We start from the raw sequence: 13068 nt of genomic DNA, 5'->3' as shown, positions 1-13068 counted from the left end.
AAACTCGTATTTACCCTTTGTACAGCAATTTAAGGTGGACGTGTACCAGCAGCAGATAGACATGGAAAAGCTTTGCCACCAGGGGGAGCTACTGCTTAAGAAGGTTACTGACCAGACCGACAGAGACATGATCCAGGAGCCTCTGATCGAGCTGAGACATCTGTGGGAGAATCTAGGAGAAAAGATTACATTTCGACAGGTTAGCACACACAGTTATCTCTTCTGTCTGTGTTATTTGATGTGGTAATAATCAGTACTTTGAGTATGTTCATGATCTATGCTTTCTTATTTGTTTTCTTTATCTCTCAGCACAAACTGGAAGGAGCTCTGCTCGCCCTGGGTCAGTTTCAACACGCCCTTTCTGAGCTGCAGTCCTGGCTCAGCCATACACATGCCACCCTGGACACTCAACGACCCATCAGCTCCGACCCCAAAGCTATTGAGATTGAGCTTGCAAAACACCATGTATGCACACTTTTTTCACATCAATTTTATTAGCATTTCTGTGCTGTATAAAGCTGAACAGAGAGATTTTAGAATATAAAATGACATTTATTTTTTACTGTTGGTAATGTTTAAACTTAAAAGTAGTGACAAGACATCTACTTCTACAGAAGGTCATATGATTTTACCTTTGTGTCAGACTAAACCAATCAGCTACAAGATAAAGTAAGAACCTAAATAATGTCAATCAATGACTTGTTTTCCTCTAGACTAAACACAAGAACAGTTTTAACATACTTTGCAGTCATAACAATAAAAATATAAAATGGCCCCAAAATATAAAGACAAGAGAAATTAAACAGACACATCATACCTGTTTTGTCGTTAAATGACACTTATGTGTTAAACATGGTGCTTAACCCCAAATAAATAAGTAGTGGGAAGGCTTGCATAAAACCACAAAGTATTTTTCTCTGTGCAGCATGGCGCTATCAGACAATCAGTGTTTCCAGGACATTAAGTCATAAGAAATATGTGGCTTAAGTCTGTTTCTCAAATTTATTTGAACAGGAAAAATGTGTCTGTGACCAAGGAGAACAATGACTATGTACCATAATTCCAGTGCTTTACTGTACCACAGAGCAAACACCATTAAAATACGTATAGACTAATGCTAACCATTTTACTTCTTATACAAATATTGTACATATTGTTTTAACAAAAAATAAATAAGATCTGATGTATACAATATATACATAAAACACTGACAGCGCTTTTTGTAAAGGCAGGCAGGGGAGTGGAAAATCATTAATTACGCTTTGCATAACGGAAACAGTAGTTTCTTCCTTCATAAGACAATGCTTTTCCCCCAATTGTTTTGTAATGCTAGAATTTTTAGGTCATCTTAAAGCTCGGCACGGTGGCTAAGTAGGTAGCACTATCGCCTCACAGCAGGAAGGTCCTGGGTTTGATCCCCAGGTGGGGCGGTCCGGGTCCTTTTTGTGTGGAGTTTGCATATTCTCCCCGTGTCTGCGTGGGTTTCCTCCGGGAGCTCTGGTTTCCTCCCACAGTTGAAAGACATGCAAGTGAGGTGAATTGGAGATAATACAATTGTCCAAGACAGGTTACATTCATGACAGAAGCGGTAGTTACTCATCACACAAGGTTATATCGAACACAAAGTGTAAAACATGACGTTAAGGTCCTAATAAACAAACAATCAAACATCTTAAAGTTGGTTGGTTTGGTTAAATATTTTCAATTTAAAATCCAGGGATTGTTTTAGTGTCCCTAGTCAAAATAAACTGTAAAATCATCATTCAGCTCTGTAGAACTTTCATATTTCCATTTCTTGTATTTCATTCCTTTCTTTTGCATAGGGTTGCAAGAATGAGAAACTTCCATTAACATATTTTTCAAATGAGTTGCCAAACATCCCAGATAATTATGTATATTCTGTTTATTTTGACTAGTATCTGCAATATGGAAGTACAATCAGACAAGCTGTCAATCAACTACAATAATACAATTAATGGATGTCGATTCAACCTCTTCTTCAACCGACTAAATGTAAAATTGACATTAAAGCTGCATGTGTCCCATCATGTAGAGGGTCTAAGTTTATTCCCCAAATATGTCAAAGCCATCTAGGATTAATAAGTTTCAATAAAGCTAATTAAGGCTTGTTCAGGTTCAATAAGGCTTGTTTGGCGTTGGTCCCTGGGTGAGAGGTTTGGCATTTTTGCCTCCCAGTGATTTTTGGTAGATGTCAGTGTCAGGCTTCACATACTTTAGAAAATAATAGGCTAGCTCTTACCATTCCAAGTCGGTAGTTGTCATGTAATATGGTAGACAATTAGTAACTGGCAGTGAGTGATAGAAGTATAGGTGTACCTATACCTAAGTTAAGGTATATGTATTTGATGCTTTACTCTGGAAGTTAATAATTAATAATGATTCACATGGTCATGGCCTAAAAATGTAGAATAAATAAGGCATCACTGATGTGTTATTGTTTTATATAGAGCACAATCTTATTCATCTGTGCTAAACTTCCAGGTGCTGCGGAATGATGTCCTGTCTCATCGATCCACTGTGGAGACAGTGAACGCTGCTGGTTCAGAGCTGTTGGAGTCCAGTCCCGGGGATGAAGCCAGCCACCTGAGAGACCAGCTGGATGAACTGAACAGCAGCTGGGAGAGCCTGCTGCTGAAAACTGATGAGAGACAGAAACTGCTAGAGAGTGCGCTGCACCAGGTGTGCCACAACTAGCCATAAAACACAGCTGAAATATTATCAAGTGTATATATGACTTTAAAAGTGTGCTTAGCAGGCAGGTCTCATAAGTATTAACGGTAGTGAGCATTTCAGCTCAGTTAACTGATCTGCTTTGTCTTGTCTGCTCGCTGTGTTCAGGCGGAGGGTTTCCATGGTGAGCTGGAGGAGTTCCTGCAGTGGCTGAGACGCACAGAGAGTCAGCTATCTGCTGCCAAACCCACAGGTGGCCTGCCTGAGACGGCCAGGGAGCAGCTGCAGCAGCACATGGTAAACATTTCAGCACAGACCTGTAGAGAGAGCTGCATGTTCAATGCCTTATGCTTTCTGCACTGTTAGATCAATGCTGTTAGGCAGTATAGTAGGATACAGAATGCAAGAACTATATGATTATATTAAATTATTAGGATTTATTATGGGGCGGCACGGTGGCTCGGTGGGTAGCACTGTCGCCTCACAGCAAGAAGGTCCTGGGTTCGATTCCCAGGTGGAGCTGGAGTTTGCATGTTCTCCCCATGTCTGCATGGGTTTCCTCTGGGAGTTCCGGTTTCCTCCGACAGTACTGAGAAAACCTGTCCTCTAGTGTCTAGAGACTATAGGGTTCAGACTTCTGTGTAAAGTCTAAAGCTGTTATGAATACAATGTGCATACTGTAATTCTCATGTTTAATGTTTACAGGAGCTGCAGGCCCAGCTTTCGCAGCGTGCTGAACAGTATCATCGGCTGCTGGATCAGGGAGAGGCCATGCTGTTGGCCAGAGGTGGAGAGGAGTCCAGCCCTGGAACCACCCAAACTCAGCAGAACCTGGCCCTGCTCCAGAACAAGTGGGCCAGTCTAAACGCCAAGATAGATGACAGAAGGGTAAGAGTAACGCCTGTCTTATAAAACTTGTATGACAATGAACACGGCCAAATAGAAGTATAATCAATATTTGATTTGCCATGGTGAAGCCATGTGGTTCTCATTGCCTATTTCTTTGGTTTGTGGTCAGGCTAAGCTAGAGGAGGCTGTCTCACTGGCTACAGGTTTCCAGTCCTCCCTACAGGACACCATCAACTGGTTGACCCAAGCAGAGCAGACTTTGAACATGGCCCAACCACCCAGCCTCATCCTTGACACGGTCCTCTTTCAGATAGATGAGCACAAGGTAAAAGACAAAGCTTAAACCCCTCCTCAACTTCCTCAAACACTCTTAAGTTTCCTTACATTGAGCCACCCACATCAATTGTTTAAATGATTAGAGGATAATGACCTTTCTGAAAACTATATCAGCCAGTGAGAATGTCAAGCAATCAGCAGGGGCACTGGATATGCATGAATTAATAATTTGACATAGGTTAAATGCTGTTTAGTCTGACTTAGTTTAGCAAAAGTCTAGCATTAGAATGTCTCAGCTTATTGAAACTGTGTCCACTAATTAATTGTTTCAATTCTGATATCAGAGCACTCAGCTCAGTTAATGACACTGCTTTGACCCTTTGCATGTTTGCTTCTCAGGTCTTTGTAAATGAGGTGAACACACACAGGGAGCAGGTACTGGCTCTGGAGAAGGCAGGATCACAGCTCCGTTTTGCTAGCCTCAAACAGGACGTAGTGCTGATCAAAAACCTGCTGTTAAGCGTGCAAGCTCGCTGGGACAAGCTGGTGCAAAGGTCTCTCGACAGAGGACGACACCTCGATGAGGCTCGCAAAAGAGCCAAACAGGTAACATTGTGTGGGCATTGAAAGTCTGATAATTTTCTAATTTTTGAAGATTATGTATGTTAAGAAAATACTATAAATCCTAATAAGGCTAATACATTTAATACAGCCACCTTAGTCTGCGTTCAGAAAGTTATTCAATGCAGATCTCTTTTAGATAATTTATAATGCATGTAAACACTACAGAGAGGAAATGAGCTTGTTATCCCAAACTGTATTCTACATTCTATATAGTATAAAAAATAAGCACAGTGCCAGTGGTATACCTACTAGGTTTTGTCCGTCCTTGGTTATGTCAGCGACAGCTCAAAAAGGTTGGTTTATGTGTTGTTTTCTTAAGAGTAATTGTGCTACTTGGTCAATCAAAGCTTTACTTAGTTACTTGTAAGGTTAATATCCAAAGTATTGATGCAACAAACTTGCTCTTGAAAAGCTCATAATTACTAGCCTCACTGCTTGTAAAAATGCTGCTGAAATAAACATCATTGTTAACTTGTTAAGGCAATGTGAACCTAATGATCATATTTTCCAAATCACCTGTACATATGAACACTCTACATAATATTCTATAGCACAACATATTTTAACATTGTGTTCAACTTCAGTTTCATGAGGCCTGGAGGAAGTTGATGGACTGGCTGGAGGAGGCTGAGAACAGGCTGGATGCTGAGTTGGAGATCTCCAATGAGCCCGACAAAATTAAAGTGCAACTGTCTAAACATAAGGTACAAATTACGTGTTGATGAATGTGAAATGCTCTTGTCTATAAGAGTAAACAGGTATTAGTATGGGCACTTCACAGCCCCATACACAGATGGTATTTGATGCATTGTGTGTTGTGACACAATCACCTCGTCTCATTAAAATGATCTGCAATTTGAGCCACAGTAGCTCTCAAAGCCTTCATGTTCACTGTCATAAATTAATCTTGTCATAAATTAACCTGTTGGTAGTTTGTGGCTTGTCCCTCCACTTACCTTGGCTGCCTGTAAGCACCCCTTGTTATTTTAGAGATCACAGTTGTCTTGCCATAACGATTTCATCACTTTTAATAAAATCACTTCAGTCATCTGTCAACTTGTCATTTAATAACTAAATTTCAGATATATAACAATTTAAATATGGTTTACACAATGTCCCTATTTTTTTTACATTGCTCTGGCATTTATTCGGATTAATCCTACTTATTTTTCTCTCATCACCTTGTTCTAGGAGATTCAAAAGACTCTAGGCTCTAAGCAGCCAGTGTATGATACCACAGTACGCTCTGGAAAGGCCATGAGAGACAAAACAACACTGCCCGCTGACACACACAAACTGGACAACCTTTTGGGGGAGGTCCGAGATAAGTGGGACACTGTGTGTGGGAAGAGTGTGGAAAGGTAAAAAAAAAGCATGAAACATTTGGAACTTGTTGAATACTTAATTGAACAGTCTAGAGAAAGAGAATATAACCAATTTTAAACATGTTTGTATGCTATTTTGTCTTTATAGGCAGCACAAGCTGGAGGAGGCTCTACTGTTCTCAGGACAGTTTGCTGAGGCCCTGCAGGCTCTTGTGGACTGGCTGTATCGAGTGGAGCCACAGCTGGCTGAAGATCTGCCTGTCCATGGGGACTTAGACCTAGTCTCTAACCTCATGGATTCACATAAGGTACCAGTAATTGTATTCATCTGTGACTCCAAAGTGATCCTTAACAATGTTTTGACAGTTGAGCAAGGTGGAAGCGTTACTGCTTTTCAAAGCAAGTAGCTTCAGAGTAAATACGGTATTATTCCAATGAAGTAGTTTAGTTTTTGGTCAATTGCAAGCCCATGTTTTGGTTGTGATCCTATAGGCCTTCCAAAAGGAACTGGGAAAGAGGACCAGCAGTGTGCAGGCACTCAAACGCTCTGCTCGTGAGCTCATGGAGACTGGTCGGGATGATACAGCCTGGGTCAAAGTCCAACTGCAGGAGCTCAGCAATCGCTGGGACACCGTCTGTGCCTTGTCTGTGACCAAACAGACCCGCCTTCAGCAAGCTCTCAAACAGGTAAAACTTTTAGACATTCTGCAAATAAGCTTCACTGGCATTGATTTCAGTATGTAAAAAAAAAATTGCTTAGTCATCAATTTAAAAAGGTAGAGTTGAAGACAACTATGCACCAGCCAATCAGAAATAAATAGGCTTTAGGCTCTCACATCACTGGTTGAATAAGAAGTAGGAAAACTTATGGCAGCTGTCTGCTTCCATTTAAGCTGCACAATTTACCTACAAAAATGTTCCCAGTATGTAGCATATATCAGAGACTTGAAGAATGTCACTAAATAGAGAATAAACTCTGTTTTTTGTTGTTATTTTTTGGTAATTTTTGGTATTTTTATGTGTGTTTTACAACAAATTTCTTTTTTTTAACCAGCAAAGTCAGAGACGCATCTGCAAATGGCATCTGCAAACACTTCTGTTTAACCCCTCCTCTGTTTCTTCTCTTTTTGTGTGCACACAGGCTGAAGAGTTCCGGCAGGCAGTGCAGATGATACTGGAGTGGCTTTCAGAGGCAGAGCAAACCCTGCGTTTCCGTGGTGTTTTACCGGAGGAGTCAGAGACTCTACAGGCTCTGCTGCATACTCATCGTGACTTCATGCAGACAGTGGAGGAAAAGAGAGTAGATGTGAACAAAGCAGCAGGCATGGGGGAAGCAATCCTGGCAGTGTGTCACCCTGATTGCATTACCACTATCAAACACTGGATCACAATCATCAGGGCCCGCTTTGAGGAGGTAGAGCAGCAGTACTATCAAGTTTAATAGTAAAAACGTCACTGACTTTTGTCATTACCAGCAGTAAGGCTAACTGTAAATGTAAATGAGATCTTTTTCTTGTTCTTCAGGTTTTGACATGGGCAAAGCAGCACGAGCAGCGGTTGGAGACAGCGCTGGCTGAGCTCCTCAACAATGCATCATTATTGGAAGAGCTGTTGACATGGCTACAGTATGCAGAGACCACTTTAGTGCAGCGTGACACAGAGCCCCTTCCACAGGACATCACCCAACTGAAAACACTCATCACTGAGCACCAGGTTGGTGGGGCTTCTGAGTAGTTTTTTTGTAAAACTTAATAAAATATTTAATTACATTTGTAATTACTTTACAAAATGCTACAGCAGTTCTGTCGGCCAACCAGCCAGGCATTATCACAGACATGATTGGCTATGTCAGAAAAGTTGGGTTGGGGGAGTGAAGGCTCATCATTTATAGTGCTGAAATGAACATTTCATATAACTCAAAATCTGAATACAGTTAGTTGAAGTATTTATTATGAAGTGTTTATTTGACTTGAATATTCTATAATTTTATTGAAGTTGCTATTATTAAAACATGCCTGTGATTGTATAATTCTCAGGTGTTTATGGAGGAGATGACGCGTAAACAGCCTGACGTAGATAAAGTCACGAAGACCTACAAGAGAAAAACAGCAGAGCCCTCCGGCAGTCTTGCTGAGAGGCGGATGGCCCGTATGTGGCCTTGTGTTTTTTCCCCACAATCCTTTTAAGTCTGTTTGCTTGCTGAAATATGTTGCTAGATCTCTTTGCATTATGTGTCTTAGGTAAACAACAGCAGCAGCAACAACAGCAGCATACAGTGCAGCTAACGGGAGGAAACCCTCGCCTCAACCAGCTCTGCTCTCGATGGCAACAGGTTTGGCTACTGGCTCTGGATCGCCAGCGCAAGCTTCATGATGCCCTTGACAGGCTAGAAGAGGTATGGCAGTTGTTTTACATACATTTGGTACAGCAAGTAGTACATCCATTGTTTTACAAGCGCTAAAAATGCAGAAAGTAAGTAATGGTGTTTTAAGTAAGCGCCTGGTTGGCACAGATAAAGAACACACTAGCAGCAGCAGTACTGTCAGCCGGTCAGGCATCTACACAGACATAATTGGCTATTTCTGAGGGGGAAATGCATAGCCATTAAGCCATTGGGAAGTGCACTTGTCAATGTGCTTTCAGTGCCGGTTGAATCAGAAAGGGCATCCGGTGTATAAATAAACCCTAAATACGGAGAAATTCACTTTAAAAATAACAGTTAAACATAAACGTATAAATAATTTATAAACCTTTTGTGTTTGTATTGTATTCATAGGCCTCTGTTAGTATATGTGCAATTGCTTTTTGATTTTCCTTTCCACACAGTTGAAAGAGTTTGCCAACTTTGACTTTGATGTATGGAGGAAAAAGTACATGCGCTGGATGAACCACAAGAAGTCTCGCGTCATGGACTTCTTTAGACGCATCGACAAGGACCAAGATGGCAAAATCACTCGACAAGAATTTATAGATGGCATCCTGGCTTCAAGTATGTATACAAAGTTCAAATGCTGATATGTTATTTAGCATACACTTTATTTAATTACATAACATACATCCCTCCTAATATTAAGTTTAGGATTTCTATTCACACCACTGCAAATAAGTGTATAAAATCAAAACTAATTATTAATCATAATTAATCACCCCCCACAATAGCTCCGCGGACAAACACACACACACACATTGGGAACCACTGGAACAGGCACATATTTCCTTACATTTCCACAAACATCTTGTGGAAAACTTTCTTAGAAGAGTGAAGGATGTTACAATTGAAGAGGGGGAGGGGGGTTTGCCCATGGTTTTGAAATGACATATTTAATCAGGTGTCTATCTACTTTTGGCCTTAGAAATCTACTGAACAAAAGTAACAAAAGAAAGGAAATGTGGGAAGTTTTAAACCTTTATAACACTGCATTGTTCTTCTTTTAGAATTCCCTACCAGCAGGTTGGAAATGACTGCAGTAGCTGATATCTTTGACCAGGATGGTGACGGTTACATTGATTATTATGAGTTTGTGGCAGCGTTGCACCCCAACAAGGATGCTTACAGACCCACCACAGATGCAGACAAGATTGAAGATGAGGTAAAATTTACTATTACACAGTCCATAATTGTATTAGACCTTTCACTTTGTATAATGTTTGTATTGAATACATCCCAAATGATCCTCTTTGCAGGTCACCAGACAGGTGGCTCAGTGTAAGTGTGCTAAAAGGTTCCAGGTGGAGCAGATCGGGGAGAACAAGTACAGGGTGAGTTTTGGGCTCTTGCTAATAGCAGTGGCAAAAGCAATGACTTATGACTAGATAGTTGTATAAGTGAGTGTTTTATCACTCTGATGTTTTGCAATGTATTAGATTTATGTGTTTATGAATGTACATCATGCTGTAGTACTGTACCATCTCATGTTTAATATTCTAACCATCACCTTCCTTAACATATTTACTAGGGATGGGCAATAAAAAAATCAAGTAGTCACAAACTGATTTGTGACAAAATGGTTCATATCGGCTGATGTGGAGCTAAAGTCGACATTATTCCTTCACATTAATAAAAGTATTTTTTTAATGGGCCTTGAAAAACTTGTATTTAAATTTTAGCTCACATTCAGTCATGGTCAGCTCTCTTGGGAATATGACACAACTGCAATCAGATTTTAACTTCAGCAGAATTATGACACTGTTTACCAGAGCAAAGTAAATTATTCTATTTTTAAATTAGCCATGGATCTCCCTTAAAACATTTACTGCTGATGGCAATTAACAAGTGATACTTAGCATGATTAACTTCAGGCTGTCAGTAGACTTTGTTTACACATGTCAGGGCCTGGCATTGTCTTGCTATAATAACCATAGACTTTACAGTAAAATTGCCTTTATGACAGCATATCTGTCTCTATAATTCCAATATACCTGTCTAATTTGATTGTTTTAAAAAGGAACAAAGGATTCAGTAGTAGATGATTGGTTGATTATTGGTTGTAATTTTTAAAAACATTATTAAAATAATAAAAACTTTCAAAAGCCCATCCCTAATTTTAGCGTTGTGTTCTGTTTGGGTTTATGGAGCATTGCTGTTTTTGTGAGTATGCTAAACGACAACTGCTTCACTGTACTACCAAAGCAACACATGGGCTGTGTGCAGTATGTGCTTCACACCACCAAACTAATGACATCTCATCTCTTAATTCAAGTGAAAACAGCAGCTGCTCTGTTTTCACATTCCTTCATTCATCCTTATTCATTGGCTAATGATACTACTTATTGAACTTACTCATTTAATTCCACAGGTCTCGGACACATCCGGCTTACTGACTAAACTGTCTGTCTTTCTTTATGTGTCTGAATCTTTTTAGCTTACTCACTCAGTGCCATCTTTCACCTGTCTGTCTCCCTAATTTTGCAACTCACATGCACTCTAACACATTTAGGAGCACTGGAACAAACTAAATAGGATTTTATTTTACTCTAATCACAGACTAGTGGTAATAGACTAGTATCAGTGGCTATTTAGAAATGTATTGTTAGAGAATTAAGGTCAGGTTAGCTTAAAGGTAATTAGGGTAGATTAAAGTGTCATGTCTGTACCTGATGTTTCATTCTGTCTTCTTTCTTTTCCTTGTTTTTTTTCCTCCTCCATGTCTGCTGGATATTTTGTAGTTCTTCCTTGGGAACCAGGTAATGTGAATGGTGTGACATGTTTATGGCAGAGCCTTTGAAAACTGATTTAGAGTTGAATATGGAATATAACCTTGGCTCAGAATTGACAAGCAAAATGCATTTTTAAATAAATCTGGCTCACCAGCCAGACCACCTCACACTCTATTGGATGCTGTGAATAGATTTGTTTGAATCTCTTTTAACCACAGTTTGTAGGCGTTTCCTGTCTGGTTTACACAGACATTTCCCAAATATGCATGGCATGCCTTTGTGCATGTTCAACTCTGGAGCAGAAATTGAAGGCTCTGTTTTTGTACTGTGTTTATGTGATGCTGGTGATAATAGGGTTCATTAATAATCAAGAAATAATCTTCATCTCTTTGGTGGAGGAGCTTTCTGTGAAAGTGAATAGTTTTGTGATTAAGATTTTCTGGCAAAGTAAAATGTATATTTTACCATATTATTTATTTTAGTCTAACAAATATGATGAATTCAGGTAAATAGGGTCTATTATTTGGAGCAAACAAATGAGTTTTGCAGCAAAAAGCAATTTAAATGGAGGAATCTGTGGTAAGATGTGATTAGCACCAGCTTGATCTTTGCCTAAAAATTTCCTAATTGAGAGCCCTTTTTTGTGGTTGTACTGTAGATGTTTTAACATGTTTTAATGTATTAGTGGCAGAAGTGCCATGTCAATGGTTACAATTGAAAGTTACCTTTGGTCAAAGACCTTTTACGACCTTATTACCTTAATAAATTGTTTGATTTAAAAACGAATGGAGAATAAAATGTACTAAAATGTGGCCAGATTTACCTGACTTCTTATATATTTGCTTTAATTTTAGTATTTAAAACAGTATGGTAATAGTTAGAGCTGTAGTAGCGCTGTGGGTTGCTGGGCTAAGCTTTATCTTAAATCATCTAGAATGTAGAGTACATTGCATGTTATTGCATGAGAAATATTGATTTTCATTTTCTTTAATTGAATCAGATTATATATTGATATGATCTCTGTGTGTGGAGGTCTTAGCTACCTGTATGATACTAATGCCATTTTTTTTTACTTTTCCATCTGGGCCTTGTCTCTCTCCTTCTCCTTCTCCCTCCCTTGCTCAGTTTGGGGACTCTCAGCAGCTGCGTCTGGTGCGAATCCTGCGCAGCACAGTCATGGTGCGTGTGGGTGGAGGCTGGATGGCCCTGGATGAGTTCCTAGTCAAGAATGACCCCTGCAGAGGTAAGTCTTATTTATACATGCAGAAAATTATACACACACTCACAGAAACAGCAGGTGTGGGCATGTGCATAGAGCTAATGAGTTCGTGTATCCACACAGCAGGGTTGGATCTGATGTTCCCACATATATATGTGTGTGTTTTTATATATATATATATATATATAAACTATGTATATCAATAGTACATGACTGCATTATTCATCCATCACTCATTAAATTTTCTGGGAGTTTCTATCATCTGACGTCCCTGAAATGTCTGTTTATTTGGTTTCATATCTGGATTTATCCCTCTCTCATCTAACATTTTCTGTCTGTTTTTTTAATGAGTCATTCTTTTAAAAATGTTGCAAGTCTTTAAACATTTTACTTTAATAAACCGTGAATGAATTAATATTTATTTACCATTTGTAGGATTATGCAACATAAATATAGGGCTGATTTTAAAATGTTACAATCTGCATAAAACATGTGTCCACCCAAGCTTTACACTGGTAAAATAATGATCATTTTATTACAAAGCTAATTTTTATTTTTACATGGTTGGTCAACACATCAGTGAAATATTGTGTATTTATGTGTAATACAAAGTGTAAAATGTAAAAGCTAGAATGTGTACATGGTCTTTTCCTAACAGTTGTTTTGGTGGTGTTATCGATGGTGTTACCACACAGTCTTTTACAGCAACACCAGAGAATTTGCACTGTGCTACGTAGACAGTGACACATAAGGGAAATCTAGACTATATTATTTTAATATCCGAAACAGTAAAATTTTATAACAACCAGAAAGGTAAATAAGCAATAAGTTTACAGTTCACTAAAACATGCAAGTGTTATACCTGGTTAAATCAGTTATATAATGTAATACATTATGTTTCATTTTAATGTTTATTATGTGCTTTTT

The 13068-nt window shown here is 39.1% G+C and overlaps 1 protein-coding gene across 12 annotated transcripts in view; it reads left to right on the top strand.

The window, feature by feature from the left end:
* macf1a (microtubule actin crosslinking factor 1a) overlaps positions 1-13068 on the top strand; it is a 253131-nt gene that overhangs the window by 231295 nt on the left and 8768 nt on the right. For all 12 annotated transcript variants that reach the window (XM_063014311.1, XM_063014328.1, XM_063014320.1 and 9 more), the window contains 20 exons: positions 26-199; positions 310-465; positions 2503-2700; positions 2860-2988; positions 3397-3579; positions 3710-3865; positions 4216-4422; positions 5025-5144; positions 5632-5801; positions 5914-6073; positions 6258-6452; positions 6907-7179; positions 7290-7478; positions 7802-7913; positions 8006-8160; positions 8592-8754; positions 9201-9355; positions 9450-9524; positions 10932-10949; positions 12048-12165. In XM_063014311.1, the coding sequence (XP_062870381.1) occupies positions 26-199; positions 310-465; positions 2503-2700; positions 2860-2988; positions 3397-3579; positions 3710-3865; positions 4216-4422; positions 5025-5144; positions 5632-5801; positions 5914-6073; positions 6258-6452; positions 6907-7179; positions 7290-7478; positions 7802-7913; positions 8006-8160; positions 8592-8754; positions 9201-9355; positions 9450-9524; positions 10932-10949; positions 12048-12165 (3106 nt within the window). The remainder of the gene's footprint in view (positions 1-25; positions 200-309; positions 466-2502; positions 2701-2859; positions 2989-3396; positions 3580-3709; positions 3866-4215; positions 4423-5024; positions 5145-5631; positions 5802-5913; positions 6074-6257; positions 6453-6906; positions 7180-7289; positions 7479-7801; positions 7914-8005; positions 8161-8591; positions 8755-9200; positions 9356-9449; positions 9525-10931; positions 10950-12047; positions 12166-13068) is intronic.

This window comes from Trichomycterus rosablanca, chromosome 2, assembly GCF_030014385.1.
Source record: "Trichomycterus rosablanca isolate fTriRos1 chromosome 2, fTriRos1.hap1, whole genome shotgun sequence".
NCBI lineage: Eukaryota > Metazoa > Chordata > Actinopteri > Siluriformes > Trichomycteridae > Trichomycterus > Trichomycterus rosablanca.
This window is presented reverse-complemented; position numbering and strand designations above follow the sequence as displayed.